The sequence below is a fragment of the Portunus trituberculatus genome, chromosome 14 (genome assembly GCF_017591435.1).
Source record: "Portunus trituberculatus isolate SZX2019 chromosome 14, ASM1759143v1, whole genome shotgun sequence".
NCBI lineage: Eukaryota > Metazoa > Arthropoda > Malacostraca > Decapoda > Portunidae > Portunus > Portunus trituberculatus.
In genome coordinates, this window is record NC_059268.1 from 18,016,660 (window position 1) to 18,036,516 (window position 19,857).

The following is a 19,857-nucleotide window of genomic DNA, read 5'->3' on the forward strand; positions in this document are numbered from 1 at the left end:
TTCCCAGTACTCCTTTTTATCCTGCGCCGTCGAAAATCCACGTCATAACAAAGTCTTATAGGGAGATGAGGCGGCAGGAAAACACACGTTCGTCTCGCTTACAAGTGGATTTAGTGCAACGAACAAACACTCTGTCAATAATCTATGTCTGGTCTTGATCTTGATTTTTTTTTTTCCTTCCCTCTGTCTTTGTGTTTGGTCTCTCTCTCTCTCTCTCTCTCTCTCTCTCTCTCTCTCTCTCTCTCTCTCTCTCTCTCTCTCTCTCTCTCTCTCTCTCTCTCTCTCTCTCTCTCTCTCACTCTCACACACACACACACACACACACACACACGTCACTCACGCACGCACCCTGCCACGCACATGGTCATTGAATTAACAGAAAAATTACTTAGGATATAAAGTTGGACGAGTTAGAAGCAGTGAAGGGAAACTATCCAAGAGTTCAGCCTCTTTCCCAGATGTTTCTCCTCCCTTTCCTAGTCTGCACCTCGTCTTCTCCTCTTCCTTCTTATCTCTTTCCTTCTGCGCCTCGTTTTCTTCTCTTCCTTCTTCTCTCTCCCTTCTTTTTTTCGTTTTCTTATCTCTTTCTTTCTGGGCCTTGTTTTCTTCTCTTCCTTCTTCTATCTCCCTTTTTTCCTTTCGTCTTTTTATCTCTCTCTCCCTCTGCTCCTCGTCTTCCTTCTCCCTTCCTCTATTTCCCTTCTTTCTTTTCGTCTTTTTATCTTTCTCTCTCCCACTGCACCTCGTCTTCCTTCTTCCTTTCTCTCTTTTCCTTCTTTTTTTCGTCTTTTTACCTTCCTCCTTCTACACCTCGTCTTCTCCTCTTCCTTCTTCTATCTTTCTTTTTTTCTTTCATCTTTTTACCTCCTTCCTTTCCTGTTCCTTTGCCGTGTTTTTTTTTTCTTTCCATACCTTTCCTATACTGCTCCTAATCCTTCTTTCCCTACCTTCTCTTCTTGCTTCATTCCACTTCTCCTCCTCTTCTTCCTTCTCCTCCGCCTTTACCTCCTCCTCCTTCTCCTTCTCCTCCGCCGCGTTATAGAGTCGCGTGTAGATACGTCACGCGGCTGCTTCGGTACTGAATTGAATTTGTTCCCCCTCCCATCCTCAGTATACGACTCAGCTGCAGGAGACAGAATGGAAATGGTGCAGGAGTCATTCCATATATTCTTAGATCCTCCCATCCAGTCTCAGGAAAATGGAAATGATCGCTAACAAATATGCAGACTTGGCTGAAATTTAATGGCTAAGAACTCGGGAATAGACTGAAAATTTTGCCAATATCTCTAAAAGGCCTTACATTATTTCACATTAGCAGTTTGTCTTATTATGTGTGATTGTAGTGACATGTACTCTTGTTTTTCTTTCTCTTTCTTTCGGTGGACCCAGACACTTCTTTAAATGGGAGTTCCTTTGTCCTATACCCCTCTACCATCACTATACGTAAGCCTGTCTAGGGTGGGTTTTATTTTTTCATTCATTTTTTAGACTATTTTTTAGACAGTCTGTTTTTTAGACTGTTTTTTTAGACTGGTTTTTTTTTAGACAGTCTGGTTATTTTTCTTTTTTAGTTTTTTTAGACAATTTTTTTTAGAAAGTCTTATTTTTAGACTGTTTTTTGACAGTTTTTTTTTTAGACAGTCAATTTTTTATGTAGGATAGAGGGCCAACCAAGGGCAAAAAAAAAAATAAATAATAAAAAGCCCATTTACTCTCAAGTGTTTACTCTAAAGTGGCTCTTGGGTCTCAGTCTGAATGGTGTCTGGGGAATGCGTGGTTGTCAGATTTTGAGGAAAACCGTGAGCTATCCTTGTAATAAATACATTGATCAACAGAAAACAAGTATTATTCACATCAAATCAATGACGTTATGAAAAAGCTACAATATGTTTGAAATCCATGAGCCATTTTTGAGTAGACAGAGTATAGTGGTCTTCATTGAAAGCTCCCCATTGGCTAACCACTTACATCGTGATTACTAAGTCTATTCCAACGCCCCTAGAAGGCCACAGGTACGGTAACCACAAAGACGAAACCATAATATCTAGGGTGGATAAAGGCGTAGGCAATCTCAGTGTTTTTGCATGGAGAGAGAGAGAGGGGGGCGGAGGGGTAGGTGACGGATTGGAGAGAAAAAATGTTTAGGATGGAGAGAATTGAGAGAATTGTGGAGAGAAACACGTAGGGACACTTAGAGAGAGAGAGAGAGAGAGAGAGAGAGAGAGAGAGAGAGAGAGAGAGAGAGAGAGAGAGAGAGAGAGAGAGAGAGAGAGAGAGAGAGAGAGAATATGAATGTAAACTTTTGAAACGAATCCATAACATCTAGGGTGGATAAAGGTGTAAGCAATCTCAGTATTTTTGCGCTTATCAACAGCAGGCTCTTTTTCTAATTAAGTTTTTGTTTTTCGAGGGAAGCGGCAAATGAGCTGCTTTTGTTTTGTACTTTTCCCGCGTCTTTGTGGTGTTAGATATCCATCACACACGAGAACAGGTACAAATGGTAGTAAAAATAGTCTAAAGATTGATTTGTTTACGTGTGTGTGTGTGTGTGTGTGTGTGTGTGTGTGTGTGTGTGTGTGTGTGTGTGAGAGAGAGAGAGTCGTAATTTAGATCGGTATTCAGAAACGCTTTGCTCTCTCACCACGATTATTGTTCAGGGCCACAGAGATGACTAGCGGTGTTTTCAAGAGTGTTTCTGCTGTTAGTAATGTGGAAATCTTGTCATTCTACCTTCTAGAACTTTAAAAACACCTTAAAAAGAACCTCATATACATTTAAATAAAGCCTTTTGAAATAGTGGAGATGAAGCAGTGAAGTGTTTAAGAATACAAGCCTTAGTAACATGTAAACACCACCACCACCACCACCACCAACAACAACAACAACAACAACAACAATATCGACAACTGGAGCGTTACCAAGCGTGAAATAGACTCCCCGGAACTCCTACAAAAGTGTTGATCACCTATAGAGAAAGTTTTACAGGGTTGGATCAGCCACTCAACACAGGAGCTCTTTGGTGCATTCAAGCCTGCCTGTCTCCCCCACTGTCCCGTCAGCGTTCACTAATAGCACGTCACTCCTATTAGATGCTGGCTTGGTTAGATTTAGCTCTTCTCATTTCTAGTTCTTGTATTTCATCGTATTTTTCGTTTTTCTGGGTAGCAATGTTTCCCGGTGCTTAGATTCTACATAGATACGAGAATTATTAGCCACGAGAAGGAAAAATAACTGAAAAATGGTACTGGAGGGAAATAGGAATGCGATTAAGGCAAAAAATGGACATAGGTGTGGAAAAAAGGTGGAATGGAAATTGAAACAGAAATAAATGTCACTGAAATGAAATGCAATACAATGAAATGTTTCTGAAAGTTTAACATGTAGGAAAAAGTGAAATAAGAATAAACGTGACCTAGAATATAGTGAGTGAAATAAAAGTTAGAGTAAAAAGGAGGAGGAAGGGGAAAAAAAGTATAAGGAAGAGAGAAGGTAAAAAGAATCATAGAACACAACTATATACAAACGCATCCCATTTAAAAAAAAAAAAAAAAAGGTGAAGGAGAAGGAAAGAAAAAAAAATAAAAGGAAGAGAGAGGAAGATAAAAAGAATCATACAACATATAAAAAAAAAAACTATATACAAACACAATCCATTAAAAAGAAATGAGGTGAAGGAGGAGGAAGACAGAAAAATAAAAGGAAGAGAGAGGAAGGTAAAAGAATCAGGTGTTCATGTGGAGAGAATACCTGGCGTCTTTCATTCCCTGTAAAGCCTCGTATTGCCTTACACCTGCTGACGATCATGCCCCGGAGGCGTCGCTTCTTGGAGGGGAGCGGATGGAGTTGCATTAAGCCCACCCGGAGGTCCTCGTTCGTTCCACGGGATGGTATTGCAAAGGGCCCTCGGCAGATTGCACGTGGTAAAACCGAGAGTGACTTGTGCGTAGGTGCTGGAAATGTAACTGGTAGCCTGAGTTTACCTGAGGAAGAAATGAAAGCGTGAAGGTTCCCGTTAGTAGTAGAGATATGACACCTAAGTAGCTTCCAATTTTAGCAGTGAATAATCTCGTAAACATCCTTTAGTGAGAGAAGAGACTGAGAGACTGAGAGAGAGAAGTATGTTATTAATAGTACCAGAGATATATGACAAACAGAGAGTTTCCGGTGTTATTAGTGAATATTCTGGTTAACATTCTTTAGAGAGACTACCGCTTCGAGTGATAAGATGTGTGATTTCCGTGCTGGTGTTAATGAAAGGTGCGCGCCGAAATAACCTGGGCGTCTTACCTTAGCATGTTACCTGTGCATATTACCTGTGTGTCTTACCTTGCTATAAACAGCTTGGCCTGCACTTCCACTGCCTGCTGGGGATTGCGAGGAGGAAAGGGAAGGAAGAAAGGGGAGTGAGGAGTGTACAGGAAAAGGAAGAGAGATAAAGACAGACAATATACCGGTGGAAGATAGTGACATATGCAACGTTGATTTTGTTGATTTTGAGAGAGAGATTGAAAACATCCCAGGCGGAACAGCGAATAGGGGAAACTGGAATAGGTTTCTCCCTTTCGCTGGAATATTTATTAAGGATTTCAAACAGCAACATACCTTTAGGTCCTCGCCAGCCTGTTCCATTGCACCACGCCACACTACACTGGCTACAGAGGAAGGAAAGAAAGAAAAAGAGAGAGAGAGAATGGAAATGCTTGATATGATAATGTAATATTCTGTAGTGTACGTGTATGTTTGATGATAATGTTGATTAGTGTCTTTGTCTGTGTGTGTGTGTGTGTGTGTGTGTGTGTGTGTGTGTGTGTGTGTAGAAAGGAAAGGACGTGTAAGTAAGAAAGAAAAAATTTACGAGTGGGTGTAGATGCATAAAAGAAAGAAAAATGTGTGAGTGTACGTGCATGTGTGTTCCTGGAAAGAAAAAAAAAAGACACAAAAAAAGAAATGTAAATGCTTGGGTAGGCGTGTGAAAATTTGAAAAAAAAAGTTATTGTATGATGATAGATGCGAAAAGAAAGTAATTAAGTAATCGAGTGTGTGGAAATGGTAGAACTGGGAAAGAAATACAAAAAATAATGATTAGTTAGGCGTGTGAAAACAAGAAAAATAATTGATTACATGAGGATGGATGCAAAAAAAAAGTAATTAAATATCCAAGTGAGTGGGAATGGTAGGAACTGAAAAATGGTGGATGCGTGAAAGTGGATGACATTGTAAGACTTAATGGTGACACTGTGTACTTATTAAACGCCCTTCTACCGCCTCCAGTAATAAGATGTGTGGTTTCCGTGCTGGTGTTAATGAAAGGTGAGCGCCGAGATAACCTGGGCGTCTTACCTTAGCATGTTACCTGTGCATTTTACCTGTGTGTCTTACCTTGCTATAAACAGCTTGGCCCGCACTTCCACTGCCTGCTGGGGATTGCAAGAGGAAAGGGAAGGAAGAAAGGGGAGTGAGGAGTGTAGAGGAAAAGGAAGAAAGATAAAGACAGACAATATACGTTTGATATCCAGCACGTTAATCTTTTCCGTCCTTCTCATATGTCAAGGGAAAAAAGGGAAATTGTGTTGAATAAAACCGAACAAACAGGAGCAGCAGATCTCTGGGGTTATTGAGAGACTGTGATGTAAACTGAACTGTTGAATCCTAAGTAAGGGATATAGAGTAGTGAAAGGAAAAGCTCCTCTCGACCTTTCCCTCCATTCATGAAAAGAAAAAGTTATGGTATTGTTACTTTTAATTTCCTTAGGATTTTATAACTCTAATCGCATTTCTCGGCATTACTTTATCTCTCTTTAGTGAGGGAGTGTTTGTTATTGAATCAGATACTCTCCCATATTACTTTTTTTTTTTTCACTCAGTCGTCGATTGTGTAAACAGGCAACATACACACAAGCTTATTTCATCCACCCTCGCTGCTGTTGTTGTGAGGCAGCGATGTTTTTTAGGTTGTTCCAGAATTTTCAGTAATGTCCATGTGTTCATCATCATCATAATCACCATCGTCTCTTTCATCACGTCCACATCATCATCCACACATCACTGCCTGCATCTACACTACTCATATCACACCACTAAACATCAAACATTTACGCACAACCAGTAAACCAAAATATAGAAGACATCTTTGCTCCTAAATTTTGACTCATGCTTTTCTATCTTCTAGAGAACCAACACCTAAGTGGGCCTTTTATATATTTTTTGCCCTTTGCTAGCCCTTTCTCTTACATTAAAAAAATCTTTCTCCTTACGGCTTTCTATACGTATGACATGCCATTGATTCTTTTCCCGTCGGTGTTAACAAGGAGGGTTGAGTGGAGGAGTCATTGTCATTGTGTCCATTCTTCACTCGTAGTTAATAGTGACTAGTGCAATCTAACAAACTTGGTAGGCTCAGAAGCTCTATGGTTGCTTATTATCCCACGTGACTCTTGGTAAACATTTAGTCAGATTTCACGAATGAGATATTCATCAGGTAAACAACACATATTTTTCATTATCAAACACTGCACCTCTACCGGATCACTGCCCTTAGAGAGAGAGAGAGAGAGAGAGAGAGAGAGAGAGAGAGAGAGAGAGAGAGAGAGAGAGAGAAAGCTTAGTAAGAAGAAAAACAAACTTATCCATATGGAGAAGACTAATGAGGCTCAGAAAAAAAAACCAAGTAGAAAAGGAAAAGAACAAGGACGAGAAGGAAGAAGAAAATTTGTGCATAGAGTGTCAATAATGGTAGTGGTGGTGGTGGTGGTGGTGGTAATGGTGGTGGACAGGACCCGCACAGTGAGTGGCATCATCAGGTATTTGTTAGCGGCAAGGAAAGGTTGAGTGTGGTAAAGCTGAACGTCCCATAGAACATCGATGGCCGCCTCGTCCCCTGCTGAGCCGCGGGAGGCAGGGCAGGCTGGTGGGTTGCAGTACATGACATCAGGGGATTGGCAGGGGGTGGAGTGGCGTGTTGTGGGAGGGGTGGATGCAGTGTGTTAATTAGTGAAAGAGAGAAAGGTGTAATGTTGCCCGACAGCGATATGAAGTGTGTGTGTGTGTGTGTGTGTGTGTGTGTGTGTGTGTGTGTGTGTGTGTGTGTGTGTGTGTGTGTGTGTGTGTGTGTGTGTGTGTGTGTGTGTGTGTGTGTGTGCAAGATTACATCCACGTCCTCTGCAATAGCCAGCAGAGTCACCAAACAAAGATATAAGGTAGACCAATGTAATAAAAGAACGAGTGGAAGTGAAGAGTGTGTTTGTGTGTCTGTGCCAAGATTAAAACCCTTTCAATAGTCAGTAGAATCACCAATTAATAACAGAAAAAGAGAGATTAAAGTAGAAATAGTAATAAAAATATGAATAATAATAATAAAAATCATCCTGTCAGGAGAATTGTTATGTACTGAAAATCGATTCTGAATTATTATCGTCTACGTCCACGACGCGTTTTCATGTGCATTCTACTTACTACATGGCGATTTTATACAGCTTCAGAAACTTATGTGGGGGAATTAAAATAATGAAGACTGTCGCCATTAATCTTGTGATCTCCATAGACCCTTCCTAATGTATATAAAATCGTCTAATCACACCCAAAACTCAAGGTGAAAATGCGTCTCAGTACTGAATATTGAAGACTGTGGCCATTAATCTTGTGACCTCCATAGACCCTTCCTAATGTATATAAAATCGTCTAATCACACCCAAAACTCAAGGTGAAAATGCGTTTCAGTACTGAAGGGGTTAAGGAACAGGTGAAAAAGAGTGATAAGTAGGAGTGACAATTAGGGTTACTCTTCACACTGACACCTGGCTGTAGTGATGGCGGGTGTTGGTGTAGAAGGAATGACGGGCGAGGTGGACGTGTGGCCGCCTCACTCTGTGGTGCAGTAGCCTTTGTGTGGAATATTTTTTTTTCCCAGCGCTTCCACTCTTCGCATCTTATTTAATTTACGAAATGGAGTTACGTGGTTGGTGTTGATGAGATTATTATGATTTCGTTAACTTTATGCAAATAGGTGGTTGATGTAATCGTATGCATAGAGTTCACTGGAAAGAGTAATAGAAAAGCCGACCCTAACCTCCCCGTCTTCCGCAGCAAAGCGTTCACGTGTGTGGCTCTCACTAAACACCTCAGGCTCATTCTCCTAAGTGCTTTGGATTTTGGGAAGACCTTTGAGAGCGAAAGAAGGAAGCGTGAAAACATCCGTCGACTTAGCGCGAAACCTCCAGCGCGAAGCATCAATAGAAAAACGTTAAATGCTGTGAAATCAAAGGAACGCGCCTCACACATGCACCACACACGGGAGGAACGAACAGCAGCAAATTTCTTGTCCCTTACAGTGTTATTAGTGATGAGCTACCACATGCAAACACGCACGGAAAGCTTATCCTACCAACACCTTTATTAAGTATTCATGAAAAACCACATTACCTGGCATACATTAATAAATATTTGAATATACTAACATCCCTCTCCCTAAAGTGGATGAACCGTTAATGCTGTGCTTCCTGGCGGCACAGAAGCGGCACAGCGGGAGGCACATGTGTGTTTAATAGCTCGTGGAGTTATTACCTTCAACTTCAATTGCATTATTTACAGACTCTTTTATGCTATTACCATGCCAGCTGTGATCACCTAACCTTATTTATCTGCTCATCGCTCTGGCGTGTGGAGGCGACGGTTCCCCAATGTACTGTAACTGCCTGACGAGATTGTTTGCGCCGAGATATGTGTGGGGCGAGAGGGACGGGAGGTGAGCGGGGAGCAGGGCAGGGGCCCCTTGACTGTGTGTGGCGGGGAATGGAGGATAATGCACATCCTCTTATCTGCTTTTCCCCGGCGAATGCATTAGGACCTTACGTCTTTTAAGGAGTCGAGGATGATAATGCAGAGCCACTTAAGTGCTGCCTCCCTCAGAACACTTTAAAGGACTCGGCCGCCAGGAGCGAGAGAAGCTACCGTGTCCTTTCATCTTGCCTACCTTGCTTTGCTGTCATGACGGAGTGAGGCCTCTGTCGTGTCTATGTGTGTGTGTGTGTGTGTGTGTGTGTGTGTGTGTGTGTGTGTGTGTGTGTGTGTGCATTTGGCCTCGTGCACGTCTCCCTTCATCTGTCCAAGTACTGCACCTTGACCGCCTTGCCCGCCTTGTCCTCTCAAACACACTCGGGCGGCGACCTCCCTGTCATTCTGATCCTATCTTGCAAAGGTGAGGGGAGTCGCTGCCTCTCGTGACGTCACTACTCGTATTTGCTCGGCCCACCGCACCCGACCTCGCCCCCTCACCATCTCGACCCACCGGAACCCAGCCCGCACCCTCTCGCCCCTTCGCGTGGTGAGGAGCTTGGCGGAAGTTCATCTCCTGGCGGCGGACTTGTGTGAAAAGGTCACCATCAGGAGTCTTGGGTCTGGTCTGCTGACAGGAAGAGAAGGGCGCGGATATTCATCAAGCGGGAGTCGCGGAGGAACATTTTATCAGCATCGACCTGGCGGCACTTGAATAGAATCGTTGGGCTGCGTTAAAGGTGCAGGTCCCGCGTGGCTCTCCTGCTGACCCCTCCGAGCCCGCCCCGCACTGCACACACACACACACACACACACACACACACACACACACACACACACACACACACACACACACACACACACACACACACACACACACACACACACACACACACACACACACACACACACACACACACACACACACACGCATCATTGCTTGTACATCACATTCACGGCGCAACTGCAGTACGTACTCAAAAATCATGCATTGTACTTTTTTTGTATATTTTTATTCATGGATTTTCTTGGTTTATTTTCTCCTTCCTCTCTCCATTTCTTCCTTGCCTTACTTTCTTCCATCCTCCTCTTTCTTTTGAGATCTTTCTTCCTCCTTTCCTCCTTCATCTCACTGCTTCCCTCCCTTCCTCCCTTCTCTTCATTTCCTTGCGTTCTTTTCCCTCCCTCTCTCCTTCCTTTCTCTACCTTTTTTCTGTCCTCTCTCCCTCCTACCACTATTTTCTTCACACCAGTAGCAATTCCCTGTATCCTCCCTTTCTTCCTCCACGTATCTTGCACCTTCCCTAGAGAACACAAAAAAAAAGACAAACACATTCACTAGTATCATCGAAGCCTTTAATCCTTTTTGATCCACGACACCACCAAAGCCCAAGCCACGGCGCACTTAGGTAGTATAAGGAAGGTGCTGGGGATTTAACACAGCTGGCGGTGGCTATAAGAGCAACACTGCGTAAGGAAATGAGACCTTGAGCAGGAGATAAAAGTGACTAGGGAAAGATGATTGTGCAAGCCAGTGACACATGTGAGAGAGAGAGAGAGAGAGAGGGAGAGAGAGAAAGAGAGAGAGGAGAGTGTATGAGAGGTCGGGAGGGAGAGAACACAATGGAGATAGTGATGAGATACTTCGAGAAGAAAGGACGGGGAATGATAGGCTGAGCGAGAGACAACGACCAGGAAGAGAGAAGGGAAATTTTACCTGACGGATGGAGGAGAGGAAGAGAGGGAAGGGGAGGAGGTAAAAGAGGAGGTGGAGTGGTGCTAATTAGTAAGGAAGGCGGGTAGAAAAATTGTCCAAGGATTAGATATCGAGAGGGAAGAATCCGTAAAATTGAGTGGAAGAGAGAGCGGAGAAGGAGGGAAAGTGAAGTGAGGGGAGGAGGAGAAGGAAGAGTGACAAAGTGGTGTGAAATTGAGTAGAGGGGGAAAGAGGAAGAATATCGAGTAAAGAAGGAGAATTACGGAGGGGTTAAGGAAGATGGAGGAAGAAACGAGGGAGAGGGAGAGAAGGGAGGAGGAGGAGGAGGAGGAGGAGGAACAATGGGTAAGAAAAAAGTGAGAATGATGGAGGAAAGAAACGGAGGAAGGATAAGTAAATGAAAGAACAGAGCAGAGAGAGAGAGAGAGAGAGAGAGAGAGTACACAACAGAAAGCAAACATCTGAATGAAATAATGCAAGTCATCTTTTTAGTGGGTATTTTATTTACTAGTTTAAATTCATATTTCGCTTTGCATCAATCCTCCCTCCATGCAATTGTGATTTATTTAAAAGAGTGTGGAAGGGAAGGGAAGGGATGGACGCCAAGCAATTAAAACTTCGTGATGGGAACTTCATGGTGGCGGTGGTGGTGGTGGTGGTGGTGGTGGTGGTGGTGGTGACAGAAAATAACTAAATGGTTTGGTAAATGGTGGTGATGACGGTAGAAAACGGCTCATTGTGATGGTGATGACTGGTGGTGATGGTGGTGAGTGGTGATGGCGTTGGTGGTTATGGTTGTGGTAGCGAATAAATCACGATGTTGGTAGTAGTGGCGATTGATCCGATGAGGTGGTGATAGTGGTGGTGGTGGTGGTGGTGGTGGTTTTGTGGAGGTGATAATGATGGTGGTGGTGGTGAAGGTGATAATGGTGGTGGTGGTGGTGGTGGCGGAGGTGATAATGGTGGTGGTGGTGATGGCGGTGGTGATGGTGGTGGTGGTGGTGGTGGTGGAGGTGGTAATGATGGTGGTGGTGGTGGTGGTGTCTCATGAAGCACTGAGCCACCTGGTTGTCTGTGCAGGCGCGGCGCAAGTCATGATTAAGTGAAGTCATTAAGAGAGAGAGAGAGAGAGAGAGAGAGAGAGAGAGAGAGAGAGAGAGAGAGAGAGATTCCTTCTGTTTTTAATATTCTCATCGTAGTTATAAATGAGTTGAGCTGAGTGCACCACATTACTGGACTTGTATGTGTGTGGTACCACTGGCTTATCCCTTCAGTACTGGAACGCATTTCTACCTCCAGTTTTGTGCATGATTAGACGGTTTTATTTACATTGGGAAGGGTCTATGGAGGTCAGAAGATTGATGGCCAGAGTCTTTACTATCACCATCTCCACATGAGTTGCTGAAGCTGTATAAAATCACCAAATAGTAACCAGAATGAATATGAAAACGCGTCATGGTACTAGAAAGGTGTTAAATATACAGGTAAAAAGGCACACATTGACACAGATTGACAGTCGAATAATTAGTAAATATAAGTAATAAAATGCAACCCTTTTTCATCCAAACTAGAGATGAAAGCCACTCAAGATCCAGAATAGCATCGTCAGGCAGAGACCATTACAGAGGGATTACAAAGGATTGCAAGCACCAGCATACCTTTAGGCTCGCGTTGGGATGCTCTGATTTCATTGCACAACACTTGAACACGCTCACTATCTGAGAAAACCAGCCACGCTATGATGAATAAGATAAATGGAAGCGCTATTCAGTTTTATGGAGTATCTTTCTCATATCGTTTTAACATTTACTCCATAAGTTTAACCCCTTAAGTACCAGGAAGCATTTTTCTTATTCATTGTGCTGACTATTCATTGATTTTATACAGCCTCAGAAACTTATGTGAAGGTTAAAATTGTGAATACTCTAGCCAGTAATCTTCTGACCTCCATAGATCCTTTTAATGTCAATAAAATAGTCTAATCATACCTAAAACTCAAGGTAGAAATGCGTCTCAGTACTGCAGGTGTTAAACCACTCTGCTTCTTGTGTTCTGAAAACCAAAGGGAATTGAGGGCCTGTCACTGCGTCTGGCTCTCTGCAGCACTACACGGGAAGATTGCATGGGGAAATGATGCTCGTAAGAGGACCTATCTTCTTGACACACTCACGCAATGCGATTCTAACATCAGGGAAAAATGTTAAATGGAATGACTCTCTCTCTCTCTCTCTCTCTCTCTCTCTCTCTCTCTCTCTCTCTCTCTCTTGGCTATAACTGTACGGCCGTTTCGAGTCATTCTTGCCTTCCACGGGTTTGGAGTAGTTTTGCCTCACGGGGATTATGTGCACTCGTGTGACGTCAGAGGCGAGGCTGTACTGAAGTGCGTCCACTGAAAGGCGGTGCTCGGCCGTGTGTTGCTAGCACGCTCACTGATCAGTGCTGGTCCGCCTCCCAGTCACTCCATCCAATGTTATCATGATTATATTAATGTGCTGCGGGAACCTTACACGGCTTTCTTCCACGTCCGAGTGTTTACGTCATAAGTTATTCAAAGGTAGAATAAATTATGAATAAGCAGGATTTCTATTCCTCTGGCTTAAAATGTAAAATATGTTCCATTTTTCACGCTAAGGAGAAAAGTTTTGATGAAACAAGCATTACCGGCTCTTTCATCAGCACACAAAAAAAATGTTTTGGTTCATCACGCGCCAGGGAACCTCCGCCCAGCCAGACGCTACTGTTGTGTTGCGTCTAGGAGCCACAAGGAGAAACAAGCTGCCCGCAACAACATACGCGGTGCTGCCACGATTCGGAACCACCATGTTGAAAAGTACAATTGGAATCATGTAGAATTGGAACATTAATAATTTGTGTCGTTCATTCGTGAATTAGTAACAGAAACAATGAAGGGAATATTAATTTTGCCTCTCACCAAACGGCCTCCTCTTCACATGTTGATTTGGAGAACAGTTTGACGTTCTTGTAACTCCTACACCTCTCTTGTTTTTTCCTTTCTTTTTTTATAATCTATACACATCCTTCTCCATTTTTTTACAATTTACAACAACATCCTTCTTCCTTTATTTATTTATTTATTTATTTTTTTTTTTGCAATTTACACCAAGATCCTTTTTTTCCCCCTTTTTTTTCAATTTACATCAACACCTTCCTCCTTCCTTTCTGTAACTAATGGCAAACACTTCTTACGTCCTCCAATTTGCACCAACATCCTTCTTGCTTTCTACAACTTTCAGCAATACCTTTCCTCCTTGTTATCTTTAACTAATACCGCCAACATCCAATAATTTGCTACATCCTTCTTCCTTCACGCAATTTAAACCAATCCAGCTTCTTCCTCCTCCTCCTTCCTGCAACTGAACACCGCTACCCTTCCAAATACATCTCACTCCAGCACTCTTCCTCTTGCAGCTCCCCGTCTCCTGCTCTCGTGTCCCTCGCTGTGTACCAGGAGTGAACCTTGAGCCAACCTAGCGAGCGGGCGGCACGTTTGAGAATCACGAGTAAATAGTTTCCTTCACTGAACGATCAAGGGATTTACATTAGCGCTTTTTATCTTATGCTTCCATTAGTAAAGCTGCGTTGCTCTCCTTGTTATAAAATGCATTTTTTATATATGTGCATGTTGGTGAATATATATTTTTTTCTTATGTGGTTTTTATTGTCTATTTATTTATGGATTAGGTAATTTGTTCTATCAATTCTGCTTGGTGCTGTTGTGGTAGCGAGTGATGATCGGCTTACTGCCTCGTAATTTCCCGTAATTCACTGGTTCGAATGGCAATTGACAGAGTAATACCAAAATTAGATCGGGTAGTGGTAATAGTGATGAAGTCAGTAATTACAATGAGACTGCTAATGCCACGGCTATCCAGGGCGGCGAGGACACAAGATGATGATGGTAGTGGAGGAGGTAATGACAGAAACCCTAATGACACATAATGTTACTATGGATGACTGACATAACTTAGCTAATTAATATTCCTGGTAGGTTTTTTATATCATATTGTTGTGGAATTTTGTGAGAAAGTGAGGGAAGGATGAATACTGAGATGGAAAGTAGAGCAGAGGGAGAAGGATGGACTGGAATGGATGTAAAACAATAAATTCTTTAACCCTTTCAGTGCTGACACATTTTCATATTTTCTACTTACTATTATCAATTTTATACAGATTCTGAAACGCATGTGGGGATTAGAATAATGAACGTTCTAGTCACTAATCTTCTGACCTCCATAAACCCCTTCTTATGTAAATGAAGTCGTCTAATCATATCCAAACTCATGGTAAAAAAAATATGCATCCTATTACTGAAGGCGTTAAATCATTTCGTCGCATAGACTGCTTCTGATACGGAGAATAATCGTCATTTAACTAATATTCCACAGTTTCTCATGTTATGGAATGAGAGAGAGCAGGCGGGAGAGGAACAAATCGCAGTGGAGGTAAAAAGGAATAAAGGAATGAGGGTAGACCAATATTATCAAAGAACCTCATTGTGCGGGAGATTGTAAAACTTATTCTGATTCTTAGGAGTGATTGTTCCTTGTGGACTGAGAGTGAAAAAAGGATATATCTGGTAAAGGTGATTCCATTGATCTGAGTACGGTTTGAAGGGGCAATAACACTGCTGGTAAGGGTGACTGGGGTGATCTGAACTAATATTCCACTTTTTTTTCCCCTACAGTAATGAAATTTAAGAGGAATGAAAGGGAGGAGGAAAGCTGAAGGGAGGGAAAAAGAAACAGAGGAGATGACCTGGATTAGAAGAGCAACGTTATTAAAAAGAAGGAACAATAACTCTGTGTAGAACATTGCCACATAGGGAATTGTAGCTATGACGGTATCCACTTACGACCAGTCAACAGGCACTCCAGTTTATTGTCGTGGCTACGGAAGACGTGGATAGATTGAGGTCCCTTACCACAAACCACTATATATGTTATATCGTACGACATTGGCTCTCTCTTGCGGCTAAAAATATCGTCTACTTATCCACGAATTCTTAAGGGTAACTATTCTTTGATTGTGAGGGAAAAGGAAAAGGAAATGTGATAATCTGATTAATTTCACTGGCCTGAGAATATTTCGCAGGCGAGGAGAAGAGCAGGGATATTGGCTGTAAGATTAACTCGCTACCTGAAAGCACTTACCTAGATGGAAATCGATATAAAAAGTCTCACCCACGCAAACTCCTTGAAGATGTTAAAACTGAGATCGTTTATAGCCTTTAAAAACGCTGCCCATCAAATCTTTTCAGCTGAATTCTGTCTCTCGTGATATCAAGTTTGCTTATTTCATCCCAGTCTCGAGTAGGAGTAGGAGGAGGAAAGTCAAGTCGGAGGCGAGGCGGGCTTTGCGTCACTACCTGGCCAACGTTCATAAGGATGATGACAAAATCCTCGATAATTATGCGGCGTCAGTCATCGGAAAAATCTTTAACGACATAATTAGCGACAAGATGATAATTAGCCGCGGTAAACGAGACACTTGCAGGGAGTTTATGGAGATCAGACCGCTGTGTTAATATGGCCGAGTGTGCAGCTTTATGGAATCACGGGGTATTATTCACCGTGACACCCAGATGACCTTTGACAGTCTGCATCACTGTGTAAACCTTGAGACCTCTTTTTTTTATACCATGTGGGCTTTTCACGGGAATTTCTGGGCTAAAGGGGATACTTTTTGGGGTACCTCCTATCTCAAAGCCCACCCGCTAGGAAACTGTTGCCCCGAGTGAGGAAGCCCAACCTACACTCGGACCGTGACAGGATTCGAACCCGTGCGCTTGGAGACCCCTCGGACCTCAAAGCACGCATGGTCCACTGTACCACAGCGGCCCTGATAATGACTAGAGGATTGGAGAAACTGGCTCTTTAGCGTATCATTATAATAGTGACGTCAGTATAATGATTTCAAATACAGAGCCAAAATGTGACGTCACGCTTGGTCGACCTGTAAGATAAAAACACGTCCTTTATTGACTGAGCTCACTTTCTGATAATGGAAGATAATTTTTTGAGGTTTAAAATCGAGGTATTGACTTCACTGACTGGACGATTGGCAATATTTTCACAGCTTCATTGTAGTTACGGATTTAAAAGAAGGTTGAAATTATTGCCGCGTTGTGTAATGTAGATGTGTAATATAATGGAAGATAATTTTTTGAGGGTTTAAATCGATGTATTGACTTCACTGATTGCACGATTGTCAATATTTTCACAGCGTCATTGTACTTGAGAGTTAAAGGAAGTTGAAATTGTGTTGTATAATGTAGATGTGTAATATAATGGAAGATAATTTTTTAGGGTTTAAAATCGAGGTATTGACTTCACTGACTGCACGGTTGTCATTATTTTCAACCTTTCTTTAAATTGTGTTGTGTAATGTAGAAATTTAGCCTTTAACTGTTTATATCTTCCTTTTCTAGGGTGTCTGATACATTAAATCACCTTATAAACTTAACATCCCCTCGAGCTTAATTGATGGTATGGGCCAAGTTTGAAGTATGCTATAATGACGTTACTGATACTACAAAAAGTTCATAAGTTTAATAGTGAGGCTCAAGTTTAGAGTAATTTTAAAAGGACGCCACTGGTATCATAAGGTGTGGCGGGGAGTCTCGAACATTTTAGTACCTACTGTTTGATTTTCACTCGGTAAAATCATCCAGTGTTGCTCAAATGAAGTGTCCTTTAGGTAACTCTCTTGAACCTGCACGGGGACTGGCAACTAAGAGGTCCGTTTTTTTTTTTTTCTATTCTTTCTATTGTCCTTGGCCAGCTTTCCCCTCTTACAATATAAAAAAGTGGCATATTGTTAGCAGCATTCAAAAGCAAGGGTGTTTACATGAAGAGGCTCGCCACTTTCTCCAAGGACACACTCACTCATTAAGTCAGACTTGCACCATCGTAGTAAAAATGGTCTCATTAAATAGACTGAGGCTGAAAATCTGCTCCGTCACTTTAATTCTCTCTCTCTCTCTCTCTCTCTCTCTCTCTCTCTCTCTCTCTCTCTCTCTCTCTCTCTCTCTCTCTCTCTCTCTCTCTCTCTCTCTGCTCACTTTCATGTCCCTTTCACGCAGCACAGGATCATTATTGCAATTTTTTTTTTACCTTCCTCCCTCATAGCTTCCGCTCCCTCCTTCCCTCCTGTCCTCCTTTCCTGCCATTCTGTGTGCACCCCTTTATTCATCTGCATCCCCGTCATCAAAGAGAGAGAGAGAGAGAGAGAGAGAGAGAGAGAGAGAGAGAGAGAGAGAGAGAGAGAGAGATTCATTAGTGGTATTTTTTTCATCCTTGGTTTTGCTACGTTCATTATATCCTCCGTTTATTTCATCTTCCTCTATTCGCTTACATTTTCTTCCTCCAAACTTCGCCAGCTGCCTGTGTAACTTAGCAATTATTACTAACGCTTCCTGACGCCAGAAAACTTGCTCTAAACAACAACAACGGCAAAAAACCTTGACGTTCCTGGTCGTACTTGTTGACTCGTGCCTTGTACCTCTTCTATTATCTACAACCGCGTCTATTCTCTTCAGTCTAACCATGTGTATCTCCCCCGCCAGCTGCTACACCATCTACAGCTTCCTTTCTCACCCTTTCCGTCTTTCACCAGATACCAATTTCACTCTTAAGCCTTTCAATATTGAGACGCATTTTTATCATGATTTTTGAGTATGATTAAATTATTCAATTTACATTAGGAAGGATCTATGTAGGTAAAAAGATTAATGGCCAGTCTTTACTATTCTAATATCCACATAGGTTTCTGAGGCCGTATAAAATCGTTAAATAGTAACCAGAATGAATATGAAAACGCGGGACTGTACTGAAGGGGTTAACACTCCTACCAGACCAGCTAACCCTTCCAGACGCTAACCCCTTGCTTCTTTCCCCCTCAGGAGCGGCTGTTACTCTCCGTCCTGCCGCAGCACGTCGCCGAGACCATGAGGCAGGACCTGGGGCGCGGCGGCGATGGGCAGTTTAAGAAGATCTATATGAGCCGCCACGAGAATGTAAGGTAAGAAAAGCAGACACGATGTTGCTGGTGTGTTCTTGAGGAAATGAAAGGATGAAGAGTTGAGGGATTTTTCTTTTTCTTTTTTTAGAGGATTAAGGAAGAAAAATGTTGCCGGATCGTGTTGAGAGGAAATTAAATGAATTATTCACCGAGGCGTGTAAGAATACAAGAATTATTTTTTGGAAGGGAGAAAAAATAACAGGAATTTGTGGTTTTAGAGTTTCCGCCGTTACAGTTTAAGAACGCGACGCCAAATTGTAGAAAAGAGAAAAAAATTGCTAGATAATCGCAATATTTATGATTATGAGGCTAATCTGCGGGAAAAAGAAAGAACACAACAAAAATATTTAGAGAATCACAGAGTTTACAACATCTTGGCTTCGTTCCCATACACATAACACTCTGGCACTTTGGACTCGCTGGGTGACAGATGGGATGGCCAATAGACAATATTCCTGACGTGTTGTATCCTTCACAGCACATAATGAGCCGCGCTGATGAAGAAGGAACGACATTAATTTCCGTTCACAGTGGTTCGTGTCATCTTAATCACTCCACCGCAGATCATGTCCGCCACACCCCGCACGCCAGTCACCCACAGGCTCCTCTTGGCTATTAGAGGCAGTGGCGGTGTGGAAAGATGTATAGTCTAAGATATATGGAGGGATAGAAGTGTAAATTGATGGTAGAGTGAAAGATAGGTTGGTTTATAGACAGGTATGTAGGACTAAATAGATAAACTGATGGATAGATAGACTGAGGGATGTAGGATGAAAGATGGGAAGATAGAAAGATAGATAGATACTTTGATAGATAGAATGGTGGATGAATAAATAGATAAATAGATAATATAGGTTATGTAGACCTAGGTAGATAAACTGATGGATAGATAGATTGAGGGACGCAAGTTAAAAGACGGGAAGAAAGAAAGATAGATAGATACTTTGATAGATTAGTGGATGAATAAGTAGATAGAAAGATAGTTAAATAGATAGGCAAACAGGTAGGTAGATGAATAAGTAGATAGATATGTATATAGATAAACCAATACAAACCTTAATAGATATAAACACAAATATAATCCTTGAGCTAACAGCAGAAATAATAACCCATCTTAACATAACCGCAGCACAACTTACCCTGCCACATTCAAGAACGCGACATAAACTTGGAAATAGATAAATAAAACGTTATGTAGGGCGGTCTTTTTTCTCCCTTCCTCCGGTAATACTGAAAGAACATCCCTAAGGAGGTGTTCTGGTCTGTTCTTGTCTCTTTTACTCGCCTCTGAGAAGACACTGGAAATACGGGCCACTGTCTTTCTAAATCCC

The 19,857-nt window shown here is 42.2% G+C and overlaps 1 protein-coding gene across 1 annotated transcript in view; it reads left to right on the forward strand.

Moving 5' to 3' along the window:
- Positions 1–19,857, forward strand: part of LOC123503561 (adenylate cyclase type 3-like) — a 211,272-nt gene that overhangs the window by 135,782 nt on the left and 55,633 nt on the right. Inside the window, exon 4 of the mRNA XM_045253430.1 lies at positions 18,408–18,526. Coding sequence (XP_045109365.1) covers positions 18,408–18,526 — 119 coding nt within the window. The remainder of the gene's footprint in view (positions 1–18,407; positions 18,527–19,857) is intronic.